At 47.1% G+C, this 19,202-nt stretch overlaps 1 protein-coding gene across 6 annotated transcripts in view; it reads left to right on the plus strand.

Annotated features, from left to right (window-relative positions):
• The window catches only part of mrtfab (myocardin related transcription factor Ab), a 49,956-nt gene that overhangs the window by 15,076 nt on the left and 15,678 nt on the right, over positions 1-19,202 (plus strand). The window contains exon 1 of one of the 6 annotated variants that reach the window (XM_084475282.1): positions 11,239-12,040. The exons of 2 other annotated variants lie outside the window; for them this stretch is intronic. In XM_084475282.1, coding sequence (XP_084331408.1) covers positions 11,902-12,040 — 139 coding nt within the window. In that variant the 5' untranslated portion in view covers positions 11,239-11,901. Of the gene's footprint in view, positions 1-11,238; positions 12,041-14,106; positions 14,936-16,218; positions 16,619-19,202 lie in introns of those variants that run through there. 3 more of the 6 variants (XM_084475284.1, XM_084475286.1, XM_084475287.1) reach the window with 3 other exon arrangements.

Here is a 19,202-nt window from a genome sequence, read left to right on the forward strand (position 1 = left end):
TCTCATGGGACCAATTAATTTAATCGTTATTTCAATATAATAAGCCATGAAATGTAAGCCAGACATTGATAAACCAATTCAAGGTGAACTGAAAAAAAAAGACTCCAGAGTATGTCCATTTTAGCTCATAAAATAAATAAAAGTAAATACAATAAATCTTTAAAATAAATGAGAAATGAGGTGAAAGGGATGCCTCTTTTTTTTTAGTGTGGGCAAAACTCATAAAATAAATAAAAGTAAATACAATAAATATTTAAAATAAATGAGAAATGAGGTGAAAGGGATGCCTCTTTTTTTTTTTTTTTTTTAAGTGTGGGCAGAGCTCATAAAAAATGTTATTTTTTAATTTATTTATTTATTTATTTTTAATAAATGAAAATGAGGTGATATATCTATACCTATCTCTTTATAGGCCTACGTATAACTTTCTGTTAGAGTGAGAAGTCCATTTCTCCCGTACTCCCTCCTGAATTAAAATTTATTCTGTCTTTTGAAACCTCGTCAGGTCTGGGGAGGGGGTCGGTGTATCTCGATTTGTTTTCGAGGGCCTGTAACCCTGCCAGCGCTCTGGACACCGACCCCTCTGGAGTTTGGTTTCATCCTTCCTCTGGATTCATCCTTGGGCCAGTGGGATCTGCCAAAACATCCTCCCTTACATATATACTTTACGAAACTTCCACACAATCTATACACAGTCCTAGTTACACATTAGATCTCAACTCTTGTGATATGCATGGATTCTGTGTCTAGTGTGATATTTTCCGTAGACTGCTCTTCTCTCTATCCGGGGCTGTGTTATCTGCCAAAACCCATAGAGGGTCAGGAGGAGGCTCGCCAGCTTCAGCATAATTATGTGGCTGTTGCTCCTGTTGGGGACCACAATGGAAATAAGACTGGGACTTTTGTGTTTCAATCCTCAATTGTATTCTTTTGTCTTTTCATGGGTGTCTGTAAGTGTGTGTCAATACAACAAAACAAATCAAATCAAAATCAAATCCTGGCTCGGCTGGTCGGCTCCGGGCGTCTCTGCATGTGGCTCCTCCTCACGCTCTGGAACTTGTGTTTCTATTGTTGGAATATAAACTCATGTACAGCAGTTAGTGGTCAAACATATTTTCTCAATTATATTTCTTATTGCTCTAATGGAGGTCCCTTATGGGGCCTTGAATAATAGGTGAAGGCATGGGTCGACCCGTAAGCATTTCATGCGGGGTTAGATGCATCATTCTATTAGCATGCATGTGATACCTCATTAGTGCTAGTGCATCTACACAAGTCAATTAAGTCAAAAGTTTGTTTACAGTATCCACACTTTTCTCTAATTTTTCACAAATTCCCTCCTTGCTTATTCAATGATAAGCAAACCCAAAAATGTCATCAACTTTGAAGTCCCTAACCTTAACAACCTTTAAATGAAACCAATCTAGTGGGAAGGGAAATCAAAGCCAGTATATCCAAAACCAAAGGTCAATATTAGTGGGGTTTACCATCAGCCGCCCGAAACCAAACTGTTCCCGAAATTAACAAAGTTATGCACTAAACCGAAAACGTAACTTGAGTTAGTATATACCATTTTATAAACGAAAACGCAACATGTCTCATTCTAAGTCCACCACTTCCGCTGCCTGAGCCAACATATCTGACTCCTGTTCCTCCTCCACCCTTCACCCCACCCGGCTCTTCCTATGATGGTTGCAGCTCGTCACTTCCCGATCGAATGAGTCAATGCTCACAGTGACTCTGCCAAGTAATCGTGACTGTGCCTGCCTTAGGTTGTCCCTGGTTTCAAGGTGGGATCTTACCCGTCGTTGGCTAACCAGCCTTCCATACTGGCTTACTGCAGGATGCCGTGCCTGGGATACAATACATTTCCACCCATTAGGTGGAATAGATTGCGAAGTGGAGGGATGGAGACAGAGTCCTCAGCCCCAGCTACTCATGCAGCCAAGTGTGTGTATAATGGAGACACATCAGGGCGGTTACCCTGTGTGTGTAAGTGGGCGGATGATGGGGTCAATCAGAAAGTAACTTTCTGTTGGAGTGAGAAGGAAAATATTATCAAATGTTAACATGTTATGAAGGCGTAACAGCAGTATTAGTGGCATTTGAAAGGTAAACCCATTACTTCCGAATGTAAATTGAGAACCTAGCTTGTATATTAGATCCCTTCCCAGCAGATGTAGTGCTAATCCATCCAATCCATAATCAATCTAATTGTCCTACTTGTACAGGTTTTTAAGATTAAGTTTTATTTTATGTATTTTTATTCATTCTTATCCTTATAATATCCATATTTTTCAATGATCCTTTCCAGTGTAAATAATAACATTAACTTTCAAGTTGCATGATACCTATTGTTTATCCGTATTCTTTTAGGTTAAATCACTTGGTTAATAACAACACTCTTAACTTCAATTGCAGTAACATTATTATTTTGTATGACTGATATGTATTCCCTTTTAGCCATAATGTGAATATCAGGACATCTTTTACAATTTAGTTGACACAAATGTAATTGTAATTAGGTATAGTAAAGACCATTTCCTTCTTAACTCTATTGTTTCATCTGAAATATGCTTTCAGAACCACCTTGTGTGTTCCAACACTCTGTGCAGGAGAGTAACCTCCCTTATCTCAGTGGCCCTGATGAGGCCCACTACCAGGCCTTTCTCTGTCTACATTATATGATCAATTTTAATATAATGTCTATTATTACCGTAATCCCTCAGGAATTTTTAATTTTCCTCTTTGTGCTGTCTTTTTTGTACTTAAACCTTGTCAGGTCTGTTGAACTGTGCATTGACTCCGCCGTCCCCGAGTCCTTTTAGGGCGGGTCCTTCTGCTCAGATTGGTGAGAGAGGATTTTCCCTGAACTCTTAAAAAGAGTCCCCAGCGCTGGTTGACCCCTGGACTTCTGTGGACACGCGGTGTGCATGCTATGGACAACTTTAAATGCTAATTGTTCATGTTATGGAGTATAGATGATAACCTCTGAATCTCTCTGTCTGTCTCCCTGTGACTCCCACACAGGCTGCATTCCCCTCTTATCTCTACTGTCCTCGCGACCTTCTACAAATGGGGGACTACAAATATGGCGGACGGGGAAACTACAAATATGGCGGACGGGGAAACTACAAATATGGCGGACGGGGGAAACTACAAATATGGCGGACGGGGAAACTACAAATATGGCGGACGGGGAAACTACAAATATGGCGGACGGGGGAACTACAAATATGGCGGACAGGGAAACTACAAATATGGCGGACGGGGGAACTACAAATATGGCGGACAGGGAAACTGCAAATATGGCGGACGGGGGAACTACAAATATGGCGGACAGGGAAACTACAAATATGGCGGACGGGGGAACTACAAATATGGCGGACGGGGGAACTACAAATATGGCGGACAGGGAAACTACAAATATGGCGGACGGGGAAAGGACGGGGGGGGGGGGGGGGGTGGCGCGTAAGCGAGCAAGCGTTGCGCGCAGAAAGCAGGGGGTTATTCGCACAAGAAATTTTCCTTTGCAAACCAGGCCGCACAATATGATTAACAGTTTTGACACGTAGGACTCAAAGCAACGTCTTATCCCGACCAATAGTATCTTTTCTGGTAGTGCCCTCTGTTATGCACCACCCAGACGCTATCACCTACGTTCTTGATTATACCCACAGTTCCCAACTGTGTCTCGGGTCCATGACCCCCAGTCCAACACACTCACACGGGCCCTCACACACAGTCACACACACACACACACGCACCACACACACCCCCGCACGCATGCACACACACACGCTCGCTCTCAGTCTCTCCTGTGCACGCTCCCACATTCTCACGCCTCTCGCCTCTCGCTCTCTCGCCTCCTTCTCTAGCGCACACGTGGACACTGTCGGCGGCCATTCCTATTTACCATGCGGCGAGCCTTATCTAATAGATCTCATCTTGGCCATCGAGAGTATTGTATCACCATGCTCGATTACTATAGACCCTAATCCGACCATCGAGAGTATTGTATCACTATGCTCGATTATTACAGGCCCTACTCCGACCATCGAGAGTATTGTATCACCATGCTCGATTATTACAGGCCCTACTGAGTCATCTCCTCCGGGTCCCTTATAATGCCCGGGTATTTCCTCTAGGTCTCCCCGAGCCTAGGCATCTTTTCCTCTGGGTCTCTCTCATAGCCCAGGTATTTCCTCCGGGTCCCTTATAATGCCCGGGTATTTCCTCTAGGTCTCCCCGAGCCTAGGCATCTTTTTCCTCTGGGTCTCTCCCAGAGCCCAGGCATCCTTATCTTCTCATCTTGGCCATCGAGAGTATTGTATCACCATGCTCGATTACTATAGACCCTAATCCGACCATCGAGAGTATTGTATCACTATGCTCGATCATTATAGGTCCTAGGCCTCGAGGGTATTATTTCACCATGCAGCGAGCCAGTATTCGTGCGTCACGCGTCTAGGGTCAATCGGGTTTTTACAGGTTACCTCTACGTTGCACTCAGCCTTATCCCCGCGGGATGCCCCCCGTAGAAAACCGTCCCGTCAGTCTCATCTCCTAATGTGGTTCCTATATAACTATGCAGAATTCAGATTTTATCAACGGGTTCTGCCTACCTTTTGCTTGGGCGCCCGAGGTGAGACTGCCGGAATCGGTGGTGCTCCGGGGTCCCGGGGCGTGCCCCTCTCCGTCCTCAGTCGTTTTCCCAGTAGTAAAGAAAATCACGTCGGGGTCACCAATTTGTTGGGAAAAGCAGTCTGCCTAGTTACTTGACCAGATAAAATGAGACGGAGAGGTACTAAAGTCTATCAGCACGAGGGCCTCGGATTTATTGAGTAAAGTAGCAAAGGTAATACAGATTCATAAAGCGTGAGAGATCGAATATTCTACGTCCCCTAACAGCGCTGAGGTCGTCCGGAGCTTCGCCTCCGAGGAGGTTCTGCCTCGGAAGAGCTCCCGTGATTTGGTGCATGAGAAACTTATAGTATCTTTCATGGCCAGGTGTGTGTGCTAGCCTTTGTGTGGGTTATCGAGGGTTCTCTTGTCCCTGAGCCTCCGGGTTGTGTTGTCTTTCTGTGTGATATGTGTGTCCTCGCCGTCCGGCTGTGGCAGAGTGTTCTCCGCAGACTGATAGGGGGGCTCGAGGGTCATCTTCACCCTCTTGAATGTGTGGTATGTTGTGTTTATTAGATTTGGGCCCAGAGTTGACTATATTCATAATGTAATGTCCATTTAGGTTATTTTTGCCCATCACAGACCCCCATAGACCCCAGGCCTGGTTCCTCATAGACCCTGGTTCCTCATAGACCCTGGTTCCTCATAGACCCAGGACATCCCAGTAATGCAACAGCCGTCGCCCTGTGGTCTGTCAGCGATGCAGCAGAGAGTGTGTGCTGTGCTGTGCTGTGCTGCGTGTTGTTTGTGAGCGTGGGCCGGGGTCATTGTGAGGGTTGTGTTGGTTTTGTTCTGGTGACGGCCATGTGGAGGTATGCACAGGGACGCAGCGGTATTAATAACCGGCCCACTATGCTCACACCGTCAGCTGGGGGTTTATGGGGGAAACGAACAATAGCCATGGGTAAATAAATACACACACGCAGGGGCACTCTGAAGAGTACAACGTCTAACACAATAACGACTTTAGTATACAAAATACGTTGTTAAGTCAATGTCGTGGAAATATTAATCATAACTATAATACACAATTATTAACCTTACATTAACCTTGTTTATATAATTACTAGTCAATCTAAAAGGAACTGTTTACATTCTCCTTGGACCTTCGGAGTTCCGATTTGCATTCCCACTGGAGCCACTGAGTCTGATACTGAGGCCAGGCCAATCGACTGACTTCTTTGTTGTGTAGATTTGTTTAACTATTGCAGACCGGTTTCACAGACTTGCAGACATGTCCACTTTCCCCATAGTGTATTGCAAATTTATTTGGCCTCTCCCGCCAATCCTAAATGCTCCAGAATGGTCACTCCCACTTACCTTTGTTAACTGTAGATTCCCTACCCACAATGCAAACGTTTCCCTATAAGAATCTTGTTCACCCATTGTCTGACTGAATGTATCTTTGGTAACTTTGCTGACTATACTTTCCCATGATCATGCTCTAATATTAAATCAAATATTTCGCTGGCCGACATGTCCTAAAAGGAAGTTTCTCTTCAACAGTCAATCATCAAAATATCTTTTCAGCAATGCAGGCCAAAAACATTGGCTTAATACACACACACACACACACACACACACACACACACACACACACACACACACACACACACACACACACACACACACACACACACACACACACACACACACCCCTCTTTCCTATCTCGGTCACATATGATAAGCTCTATTGTTGTTGTGGTCCAGTGTACTCCCACAATCTCGCCTCCCAGCCTCGTCTACGCACCACCTCACACACACACACAACAGGGCCCGGCCACACACACTCTGAACCGCTCCCTGATAAACAAACCAGCAGTGCTCTCCCTCCCTCTCTGCTCCGTCTCCGGTCCACCTGCTGCCTCCCTCTGGTTCTATAGTAATGTGAGGGAGGGGGGGGGTGGCTGGTGTAGTGGTTCTAATTCTGGTGTCGTAGTTGTTCTAGTTCTGGTGTGGTGGGATGGAAGAGGGGAAGCCCACCCTCCCCTCTCGCTCTCCCTCCCTCCCCCCCTCGCATACTCTCTAAACAGTACAGGTTTACGTTGCCAGATGCAAACAGCTGCCGGCTGCCTTCCAGCTCTGCCCTCCACACTCGTCCGGTTTCCTCAGTGCACTGTTCTCCATCGTTATGGTCTCTCTCTCTCTAGCTCGCTCGCTTGTCCTCTGTCTCTCTCGCCCTCCCTCTGATGCTTTTTACTATTCCTGCCTTCTTCACACTTACAACCACCTACTCAGCTCCCATTGTCCTCCTCTTCTCCAGTTTATTTGTACCCGTTTCCTTCCGCAGTGAAGCGTCAGTACAAACTGGGACTCTGCTAGGCTTTCTGGACTGAATCACACATATGTTGCTGGACAATCCAGGCCTTTGAGCCCCCCATGGTGATAAGACTCATAAAACCACCGCAGCTGGGGCTCAGGGTTACCGTACAGTACCCAGAAGGTCAGCACCTGGTCCCAACAACACGACCGCAGTACAAGAGCTGTCATTGTGGAGCCTGACCTTTGACCTCGGGCCCTGTCTCAGGAAGAGTTCTCCCTTCTGCTCTCTGCCTGCCTGCCCTCAGCAAGGGCGGTGTGAACTCGTGTCCGCGTGTATTCACAGCTGATCCGCACAAACCCTTTTTGCACGCTGGCATTAGCTGCAGGTGTGTCCGAACAATCCTTTGTAAGTTAAGTTCAGCAAAACGACTGTTGGAATTGAGAGACTTCAAGTAAACCGAGGAACTCAGGAGGAAACTGTAAACAGATGTGGAGCAGGCGTTTACTCCTCATGGTTGGAATTCAGTTCCTATTTCACCCACTTCAGCAGAACCAGAACGAGCACTGAAAACCCAGCTGATAATTGCGTGACTATTTTTAGTTTTTAAGACTGACACCGTGATCTCTGAGGCGGCTGATTCAAAAGGGACGAGTTCGGGTTTAACGGCACCCCGTTTGGTTTTAGTCTTTTTTAGTATGATGGAGTGTGAGGGGCGGCTGTGTCCGTTATTGGAGCTATTTAAAAGATCTTCTTTTAAACTTCTCTGGCCATTAGCTTCTGGGTTATGTCTCTTTCTAGAGGTCTGATGATCAGCAGAGAGGCTGCACGCTTCTATTCTGAAATCTCTAATAAAAAAACTGAAATTGGTGAATACATCTAGCCTGGCTAACGCAAGACCAAATCTCAAGAAGATTTAGTCTGGGAACCACACATTAATTTTCTCGTATTTGAGGCGTGATTTACGAAATGCCCAGAGCCGTTTATTGGGCACTACGATTGTCTATCAAGTGCGTCTGTACGTAGCTCATAGCCAATAAAATTAAAAATAAACTTCTCTAACGTTCTAAACTACTTATAACACTATCTAAGGCTGCATCAAAAGGTTACTTCTCGTCTGCTGCCATGTTGGATCCATAGATATAAACAAACGACAAGCTTTGGTGTTTCGCATAGACGTCGTCATCATCTTGCTGTCCACCCCTGTTCTGTGATTGGTTCCTTCACTGAGGGGGAATCGGATCCATGGAATCCAGGCTGCCTAGCAGAGTGAAATGAATTTGCGCGCAAGGCAGCATGGGTATACCCAGGCTAGAATGCATCAGGTCTATGGGGAAAACCGGATTGGTTTGCCATGCTGGAATATTCAGGGCATGATCTGAGAGTTATAATTAATATAACCATTCCCCCCCCAGTGAATCTTATATCCATTATCCATATGCAAGCATCTCATTTGGAAGTCTTAACGATTTATCAATTACAATGATTAATCAATAATTGTCAGACTCAACCATCACCCACTTTCAAAGTTATACAATATTTGCAGTCCAGAATACTTGGAACTCAAGTCATCAGATGTTAATCTCCCCCCCTGATGGAGAGAGCCGTGAGTCTTTAATACGACATCGGCACAGCGATCAACGCTGCCATGAGCTGGTTCTAATCCACTGACCACGTGCAGTGTCACTAATCAAACTAGTCAGGGCTGTATGTCAGCTTCCACATGACTCCTACCATGCCTGCTGTGTTGCAACACTTCTTTCAACCAACATGAAATTATAAGAAGTTATTATAAGCAAATATTTTGCACCCTTTGAGACCGGATCCCTGATGCAGAGCGACCGTGATACATCTGATCCCCAATCAGTCTGCACTTTTAAACTCCTCCGCTTTATATTACGCGGCGTCATCTCATCCGTACGTTCCCACCGAACCTCTCTGAGCAGACGCAGACCAGGGATGTAATCCCCGCTTTGAGGAGAGGAAAGCTTCTCATTCAGAGGGCCAGACCGGGGGTACAGAGTGACCCAGTGAAGGCCAGGCAGACATGACATAAAGGGAGGGTTTGTTTCTCCTTTGCGGCGCCACAGGAAGTCTTAAAAAGCGCAGCAGACCTCGTATCGAGGGCCGCCCCTCCGTGGCATTGTCCCCACTTGCACTTCATCTGGCGGACTCAACAGACTAAGCTATTTGTCACAGAAGGCCAAATAACTCTAGTGAAACGGGCCAGTGTAACCAGACCCGGGCAGCTCATGTGTCTGCTCAATGTTAAACCTGGAGTGCACCAGGAACCTGCTTTATGTCGTGTTTAATCATTCATTGAAATGCATGAGCGCGCGCTTAATGTACGCACTCATTGTATATTGTACGTCCTTGCACTTGAAAATAGTACTCAGCTATCAGGGAATGGGTTAACCTAGCGATTGTTATTGCTTGGCACTTGGTTCTATGAACATCCTCACTGTACCGACAGCCATATATTGTTTCTCTTTCTTCTGACAAATGTACTTACCGTGTTTTAAGTTGCTTTGGATAAAAGTGTCTGCTAAATGTAAATGAAATGTCATTGACACATGTTCCCTATGACATTTCTATTCACACTTTTATACTGACTACTTTAAAACCCCCGCCTGGTCCTGCTCTCTGCCTCAACACACGAGAAAGTGCAGAAGGTGATTTGGACTCTCGGTTGCAGAACTCGACACCAAGATGGGAGTCGATGATTGACATGTCCCCTAAAACATCCCCGTTAACGAACCGTTCGTCTTCACTCCCAGTCACACCTGCCATACGGTTCTGACTGGGAGTGGAGATGTTTGGTCCCTTTTAGTTAGAAGTTTGGCAAAAACAGTAAGCTCCGGATCACGTTTTGGGGCTGGGGTCAAAGCTGAGCTCCCAGTAGCCCCAGAGCGATGGAAACCACAACTCAACCTCACAGCTCCGCTCATGGTTGCTGTTAGACAAACGTCATGGTGTGTAAGGGGAAAAGGCCTTGATGACGTCCCACGCAGCCACAGACCCCCCCCCCAACGTTTTCAGCCAGCCAGCCAGCCCATGCTGATGCGGTAATCCTTGCACCCCGCAGCCACAGTCCACCCCCCTGAGCAGGCGGACTTCGAACCCGTGCACTGTACACACATCGCCCCGGTTTCCTCCCAGGCGGTGTTTGTCGAAGGCGACACCTTTTCTTTGTTCTCATTGGCTCGTCCCTGTGCACCTGTGCACTGAAATGCAGTCTGCTGGGGGGGGGGGGGGGGGGGGCGGTGTTTATTTATAACTGTTTCCTATAGCGGGAGGATGGGATGCATTGTGCGAGTGCCTGCATTCGAAAACACAGGGCTTACGTCACGTTAGTGGCTCGTAAAACATTGATCCATACCCAGAAATGTACACCCGCGGTGGAGTGCGCGCTCACTCACTCGCTCGCGAGAGAGAGTGAGTGCATGCGTACTTCACTCCAATGTCTGAGTGAGTGTTGGGAGTGTTTCTGTGGGCTGGCGTCGCATGCCTTCCCCCCTCTCGGCCCGCCTCCAGCCCTGAGACGAGGTGTATGTAACCCTATCCCGCCGGCGCACAGGTGATACCCCGCTGAATATAGCCCCCTCACGGCCAGCTGTCTGCTATTTAAAACAGGGGGGGAGCGGGGTGGGGGAGAGGGGTGCTCCTGGGGGTAGCAGGGCCTGGAGACAGGATTAAGAGGAGGCGACGCCTTGAGAACGCGTTCCCCCGGTCGCTCATCCAAGAGCCACTAACCACGTGATCTAGGATCAATCAAGGGGTGCTCATTGTCCGTGATTAGTCTGTCCCACCCCCCCCCCCCCCCCCCCCCCCCCCCCCGGTGTGACTGGTGACCAAGGTGAGAAGGGTACTGCTGCTGTGCATGATGTCATCGGGCTCACAGCTGTCTCCTCGTCTGCTCCAATCAGAACGCTCCAAGGCTGATTGTTTATCAACAGTCTTAAAAGTGGTGCTGTCACTGGAGTCTGTTGTCTATCAGAAGAGAGAGGGAGAGAGAGAGAGATAAAGAGAGAGAGCGACAGATGCAGTGCCTCTAAACCCCCCCCCTCCTCCTCACTCCCAACTTACATTTTTACCAGTAAATGAATGGCAACAGCTGAGCAGGAGTGTGTGTGTGTGTGTGTGTGTGTGTGTGTGTGTGTGTGTGTGTGTGTGTGTGTGTGTGTGTGTGTGTGTGTGTGTGTGTGTGTGTGTGTGTGTGTGTGTGTGTGTGTGTGTGTGTGTGTGTGTGAGAAACGGGAGGAGCTGCAACCAGAGCAGCCTCACTCCTCTCCCTCTCTCCGTCTGTGTGTGCCAGGCTCTCGCTCGCTCCCAGCGCATGTCTTCTCTTCCTCCTCCTCGTCGCTGCCCTCCTTTTCTCCCTGTTCCTCCTCCTCGCTCTCGCCCGTCTTTTCGGTGCAGTTTGTTTTTTCTCCACCCTGCGGATTTCTTCCATCTCCCCGGGGGGGACAGCGAGAGCAGAGAAGCGTTGTCGTGACTTGTCCGCAACTGCAAGAGAAGGAGGGAATAGGGCAGTCGAGAGAGAGAGAGAGAGAGAGAGAGAGAAAGAGGGAGACAGACTGAGAAAGAGAGAGACTGAGATAGAGAGACAGACGGAGAGAGGGCGATCGATCAGCAAGGAGGGATAGCTCTGAGTGTGGAGCCGTGCTGGGCGTGCAGGGCAGGGACCGGCTCTGGTGTCTTCTGTCTGCTGTAGTCTGGCACCGGGGAAACCAGTCCTCTGGTGAGACTGCATAAATCGGTCTGCTGCCGGGAAACAACGACGGGAACGCCGCTCGGCTTTTCACCCAGGGGACACTTCCCGCTCTCATCCCGAGCCACCTACTTCAACTTGTTTTTTGTCTGTTTTTTTTTTTGAGACGTCGGGAGTATCTTTGTTTGGGGATCGGAGCGGTGGGAAAGTTCGATGTCTTCCCGACATTATTGATCTCCGCCGGGATATGATCATGCTCGACACCAACCATTGCCTGTCCTTTGAGCCCGCCTCCCCCATGGGCTCTCCTCCAATCGGGGAGGACCTGGAGAAGGCCGACTTGAGGACAGACCTGGACAGGGATGTCTATCACAGCCTCAAGGAAGGTGGGGACTCTCTAGCCAACTGCACGCGCTCAGTACAGCTTCAGGAAATGTGATCTGATTTGTTGGTGTGTCTGTGTGTGTGTGTGCTCCTGAGCTACAAATTCATATCCCTACTTTACCAGTTTGTATTAATAGCTTGGGAAACGTCATTAAATATCAGCGATGTCTTTTATTGGCTGGTGTGTGCGGTTCATCTCTGAAGGGATCTGTTGTCCACGTGAAACCCGACTTCAAACACAAAAGAAATCAAAAGGAAGTGGTTGGCGGAACCAAGTACTTAAATTCATTTAAATCTGTGACCGTCGTGTCTACAGTAAACAGTAAATTACTGTCCTCTTCCATGTCTACAGTAACAAGTACAGCCTCTCCTTGGGCAGTGTAACATTAAAATTACACTTCCGAAGTGTATAAGAATCTTTTTGAAATGTAATGAACTAAAAATAGTACTTTTAGCATTGTGTAGCATCTTATCCTAGCTATCTCTGTTGTATACGGGGAACGGGTTAACCTAGTGATCGTTAGTGCTTGGCACTTGGTTCTATGAACATCCTCACTGTACCGACAGCGATCTGCCAGATGTACTTATTGTAAGTTGCTTTGGATTAAAGCGTCTGCTAAATCTAAGTGAACTGGCCGTACTCCATGTTTCCCGGTTGACGCTGTTCAGGCTGAACTAGTGCGTGGTCAGAGGACCTGCTGCTGTAGGGGGTGCTGCTTTAGGAGCGGCTCCCACTGCTGCATGACTTGCATTCGGTGCCAGGATGGATCATGTTGAGGTGGTGGTTCTGCTGCTCTGCTTGGCAGGAGGAAAGCAGACATCAACCTTACAGAGTGGCCCAAGTTAGGCCAACGCATGAATCCATCTAGGAGGCATTATAATGCACTTAAATATCAACGGAAGAAAGAAAAGAAGAACACAAATAACATGTTGCCTACATATTTGACATTTGACATTATGTTCATTTAGCAAATGCTTTTATTCAAAGCAACAGTTTGACATCCATGTCTCCAAGGAGCAGATGGGGGGGGGGGGGGTTGAAACTCCTCATCACTGTACTAGCCTATCATCCAACAGAACTATCCTGCAGACCTTAGTGCACACATTAAAGTTTGATCAACTTTGATAGGACCCACTGACCTCTGTCTGATAGGACGACGATTTGTTTAAAACACATGATGCATGTTTCGGTCCCCTCACCATAACAAGAGCTCTGCCACAAGGCTGAGCTCTTGTTATGGTGAGGGGACCGAAACATGCGTTATGGTGAGGGGACCGAAACATGCGTCATGTTTCGGTCAAGGTGTTGGGGTTGCATTAGGGGGCTAGCTCTGCATCCTTTCATTCAGCTAGTGCTAAGCCACGTAGGGCCCAACCCTAAACCTGTTTTCCAGCTAGGATAAGTTCAGTGCTGGATATCCCACAACAACATGATCCAATGACCCACATTCTTTGACTATTAATTTCAGGATCCTTGTTTTGAAGATGTTTTCCTGATAAAAAGTTATACAATAGGCCCTATCTCATGATGTGTTCGTTCAGTCAAGCTTCCCAGCTTCATGCTTCCCAGCCTTGAAAGATTACACAACCATGTCACATGTAATGCGACCAATGAAACGCACCCTTTAAGAAACCGACAAAACCAGTTCAAACGGTAATACAACATAACAAACGAATGATAGATGATTTAATCTCTTATACAGATACCATTGTATACTTCCTCTATCTAGACAACCTACGAGGAATACTGATCAGAGACGCCTTTCGATCAGTATTCCTCTTGGTTGGTCTACACCTCGCGGCACTGCCTCACGTTGGGTCCACGCCAACACACCAGCGTCCTGAGTGCTGAACGTGCTAGCCCAGCCCCGGTCCCTCCTCAGCATCAGCATGTGAACCGTCTTTCCCCTTTGTCTCTCTCCTGGCCACTACCCAGCACACGCCCTGCTCCAAATGCTCCAAACGCTCTGAACGATGTGATCATGCAAGTGGTTATTAAACTAGAAATAGGATGGTTTCCAGAGTCCCTGCCAAAGCAGGCTTCTCAAAGCGTGCCAGTCTGAAGCGCCAACGTGGTTTTGTGTAGCCTTACATCAAGTGTCCACCTCCCGTTGAAAGTGTGCCTGCAGGTGGATGACACTCTTGTTTGTGTTTTTAGGGTGTGTCAGCGCACAACGCAACCTGCCTTTGTGTTAGTTGTGTATGTTTGTGTTGAAGCTAGCATGGCTGTGACGCTAGTGTGTGCAGGCATGCTGCTGTCTGTAGCTTAGCGGCGTGTAGCTTAGCAGCACCTGCACTCTGACATGTTTAATGGAAGCTAGTGTCGCACACGCAGGATGGGATTAACCCAGTTGGCTGCCCCTACCGGGGCTCTACCTTCTAGCTCTCGCTCTCTCTGAAGGACATGCTAGCCAGTAGATAAATGGTTACAAATAGGAAAACGCTTTCATTTACTGAGACAATTTCACCAGATAACACCACTAATCCAACCGATCCACTTTGTATGTGGTGAGTGTATCTCCCCTCTTGTCTTTTGCACGCATGGGGGTGGACCGGTTTAGGCGCTGGCCTAGTGTCCCAGTTACACAGCCAGCCCGCTCCATATTACCCAACCTGGATCAGACCCAGAGGGCCCTCATCAGGGGCATGGCTGCAGCTGCTGGTTCCTCAGTAGCTCCTTAACGAAGTCTTCGAACGGAGTGCGTTTGTTTCATACATCTGAACGTCAACACGGCTCATCCACGACTCTGAAGCTACAACAATAACAACAGCTCGAAGGACCCTCGCCATCGTAAAATGGACCCTCTATTGACATCTCGACTATCCAGATCTACGATGGCCAGAACACCCACTGCAGGCCTCAGGGTAGCCAGCTATGGTTGATCAACAGCCTGGGGGTAAGATAGGGCATTGGTCATTTATAATGTCTCTGCACATGTCCATAAGTATATAAGTACATGGACCTGTGAATCTAGACATGTTCATAAGTACATGGACTTGTGAATCTAGACATGTTCATAAGTACATGAACATGTGATTCTGCACATGTCCATTAGTACGTGGACATGTGATTCTGCACATGTCCTTAACTACAAGGACCTGTGATTCTGCGGCATGTGATTCTGTATGTCCATAAGTTAAGTACATGAACATGTGCACATTTGACTTCACACTCGAACAAACAGTCTCACACACATACCCCAATTTCACAACCTGAGTGTGTGTTCACAACATGAGCAGTGTTCTCACACTGCTCTCACACCAGCGGTGGGAGACACAGCGTATTTCCATCCCTGTCAGGGTTCACTCTGAGTCACATCCGAGTGACGGGGCCTCGACCCAACGACATGAAAGGGTTGAGACGTCTCGCGTGTTGTCCAGCTGATCCCCCCCCTTCCCACGCGTCTGTATTCTGTATTAACATTCAGACCCTCTGTCTCACTGTTTCTGCTCGCTCGATTGGTAGAGTGAGGTAGAGTTAAGAAGGTTTGGTTAAAGGGGTTCAGAGCGTGTGCTCAGGGGCTCCATGCTATCTGTGGAGCCCGTAGAGAGCTGTTGGCTTCCTCGCTGACTTCCTGCCTCTTAGCTGTGGTAGCACACGGACGACTTGTTATGGCAGAGATAAGCTAAATGTATACCAGAAGGTGTGTGTGTGTGTGTGTGTGTGTGTGTGTGTGTGTGTGTGTGTGTGTGTGTGTGTGTGTGTGTGTGTGTGTGTGTGTGTGTGTGTGTGTGTGTGGCTAAGTGCAGAGTTCTGGTTCCCAGAATAACCCTCTTCCCTGGAAGTTCTCAAGTGGCCTGGCATCTTCTCCGGCCATAGCATGGCCCGTGTTTGTGCACGTGAATGTACACACACACGTGGGTCTCCAAAGTTGTAATCCTTGCGTGGTGGCGAACTCCCAGATGTACACGTGTGGCACGCTATTGGCTGCCCCGCCGTGGTCTGTTTAGGGGTGTTTACAGCGCTGAGCGACATTTTATTTCCATTAGCATGGTCGTCTCCATGCCCCAGCCTAATCCCCGACGGTGCAGGGAAAAGTCAGTGTGTCCACTGTCCAGGGGGAGGCCGGAGGATCAGGCTGCTCGCTGCGTCCTGGGGGGCCACTGATGACATGTAGGGGGTGGGGGGGGGACGCAGTGGTCCGCCACCACGGCCCGGTCCTGTTCTCCATGTGAACGTGTGGTAAACTTCGTTAACGTTCGTTAACTTCGTTAGAATTGTAATACCGTAGGTATTGGTTACACAAAGTCTGGTGCATCCAATTGGACTTTATTGCAAAAGAAAAAAGCATTTTGATATGACAAATTCTCAGTTTTCCCCCGGGCCTCAATTATTTGGACTATGAACCCCTTTATCACAATGTTGCAATGTATCATGGCATCAGTCAATCGATATTACAGCGTTAGCAGGCTAGCTTCACAGTTACCCCTCCGCTCCCTGCTAGCTTTACATTTAGCCCTCTGCTCCCTCTGGGAACTGCTAGATAGGTAGCAAGCAATGATGTCATTCTGTCAGTCCAGAGGAACAGGTGCTGGTTTGCCTTAAAGTGGACGCCTCAAACCCCAGCTCAGACGCACGGGTATGCGCACACACACACACACGCACATACACACACACACTGTGATTCCATTACACAGACAGCTGCCACATCCAAACACAACAGAACCTCCCCCAAGGAGCAGCAGAACCGACGCCATCCCGTTTGCTGACCGTGTTTTAGCGCCCTGACACTTGTTTAATAGACCAATCCAGACCTCTACCAGAACCAAGCATGGCTCCCCTACCGCACATAAAAAAGTGTCTGAGAACAGCAGACACAGAACCTGTTCAGGCCATGGATCTCAGCGTAGACTCACCCGTAGAAGGTGCTACTAACGCATGACAATGGTGTACAACACAATAGGCTTTATATATATATTTTTTATTTTATTACATCACAAAAACTTCCACAATTGCAAAATGATGGTGTGAATAAATTCGGCCTAACTTAAGAAAAGACTCTGGTTCCCATAGAACAAGTCTAGTTGAAGATGAACTATGCTATATCCTACCTTGGAGCTGTCCACAACTGAACTATTTCCCCCCATACTATGAGCCAATCATTTAAGCCTGCCTCGACAGAACCCGCCCCTACCAGTGGGAGGAGAGATGGAAGGAGAGATGAGACTCATTGAGGGAGAGAATGAGGAGGAGTGGAGAGAGGAGGAGGGAGGCAGAGAATAAGGAGGAGAGATAGAGGGAGAGAAGAGAGTACGGCCACCCATTGGACACACATAAAATAATGAGCCAAATAATTATATTGCAAGTTAAAAATAGTCAAAGTGAGGCAAAGATGAACATAAAGAGGTCATATCTTGAAGCTAATTTTCTATGCCAGATGTTAATTCAATTCCAGTTAATGTGTCTGTCTGGTGCTAATTGATATCAAATTAGGGAGAAAGATGATATTATCTTCTATCATGGGGTGGGCAGAAAATAGATGATCCCTTTTTTTGCCCATGCTCAGTAAACTGTCCTTATGATCCCCATCAGAAGAAAGCTAAGAACAAAGGGCATTGAGCCATTTCTAGATCAATTAGTTGAATTTCCTCATTCAATAGCTGGATAAATACACAAATGAATACAATGCTTGTAGGCATTCGCTTCCTTGCTCAAAGGCAGTCGGCGCAGTGCAGATGCTCACACATGATGTTGACATGAGTCTAGGGTCTAGAAAGCAGAGACCAAGGCTGTTTCCCAACGTGAAGGAAGCATGCTCAACGGCCGCCCTTTTCAGGACGCCACGTCATAGAGCGCCGACCAGCACTGTTCCAATGTTGAGAACACGTGGATATTCGCGCCCTTTTCACGATGCATCGCTGGCTCCTCAACGAGCCAAAATCCCCACAATCCTTTGCGTTCACACGCTACGCGGGGTATTTAAAACATTGCTTTACACAAGTGATGTTATTTGAACGTTTTCAGAAATATTTTGTGACATATTGCTTTTTATAGATTAATCATGTAAATGCAAACAACTAAGCTTAAAGACCTGTGTGATTTTTTTCAAACGTTTCTGCAAAGTAATGATGATGAATAATGATGTATTTTGCATGGATTGATTTGTTTTAATATGAACGTAGCTGGTGTTTAAACAAACTACTGTATCCAATAACAATTTCAACAATTAAAATATTACAATATTTACCACTGGAGCAGTATTAGAAAGCGGAAGCGCTTCCACACTAGGCAAGGCAAGGCAACTTTATTTATATAGCACTTTTCATACACAAGGCAGACTCAAAGTGCTTCACATATAAACATTGTCATACAATAAAATAAAATAATAGATAAGTAAAAAGTAAAATAGATAGTAAATAGATAGAAAATAAAGGCAAAGTTAGAACGAGCAAGTCGTTCCAAACTCTGAACGCTACAAACACTAGGCAGCACTCTGGCCTCATCTCCATAGGACGCGACTCGCAAGGAAGAGTTCTAGCAAGGCTGCAGCCTTCACATTGGGTAACAGCCCCAGCTCATGTCAACATCATGTCGGAGGGCAGTGAGTAATGAACAGAGTCTAAACTATACATTAGCACTGAGATATTTAGATAAAACACAGGTTGGTTCACTTGTGTAGCTCAGCCTGTGTGACTGGAGTGTGTGATTCTCCTGGTGGTCCACTGTGTGTACCAAACCTGTCCAGCTCTGTGTTTGCAGTTCTCTTTCCCTGAACTGTAAATCGTCTTCTAAAGCTACTCGCCTTATGTAACACCCACTTCCTGTTTTGAAACGGCGTCGTTTGAGCAGACATGTTCCGTGTTAGTGAACTGCTCAACTTTAACAGTAAGGAAAGGATGATCGATTCTATAGAATCGTTTCAGTATTTGTTATTCACTCCGACAAATACGGATACAACTCATCATTCTCAAAAAATGTAACTTAAGTTTAAACAGGAAGTAAAGCTGTTCTCATCAACACCCCGGTTCAGGGGAGGAAACGAGAGAACGACTTTATAAAACGAGAAGGCGTTCATTTCCTCTTCTTCTGCCCGCCTCCATGTCACTGTTTGGGTGTGCGCTGCAAGACAAGTGTGTTACAGCAGAGCTCAGCCTCCCTCGGCACTGCACTCATGGACCGGTGAAACACCAGCCCGCTCGGACCGCCCTTGTTACCCCGCAGTT

The sequence above is a fragment of the Micromesistius poutassou genome (assembly GCF_964030765.1).
Source record: "Micromesistius poutassou genome assembly, chromosome: 11".
NCBI classification, from domain to species: Eukaryota; Metazoa; Chordata; class Actinopteri; order Gadiformes; family Gadidae; genus Micromesistius; species Micromesistius poutassou.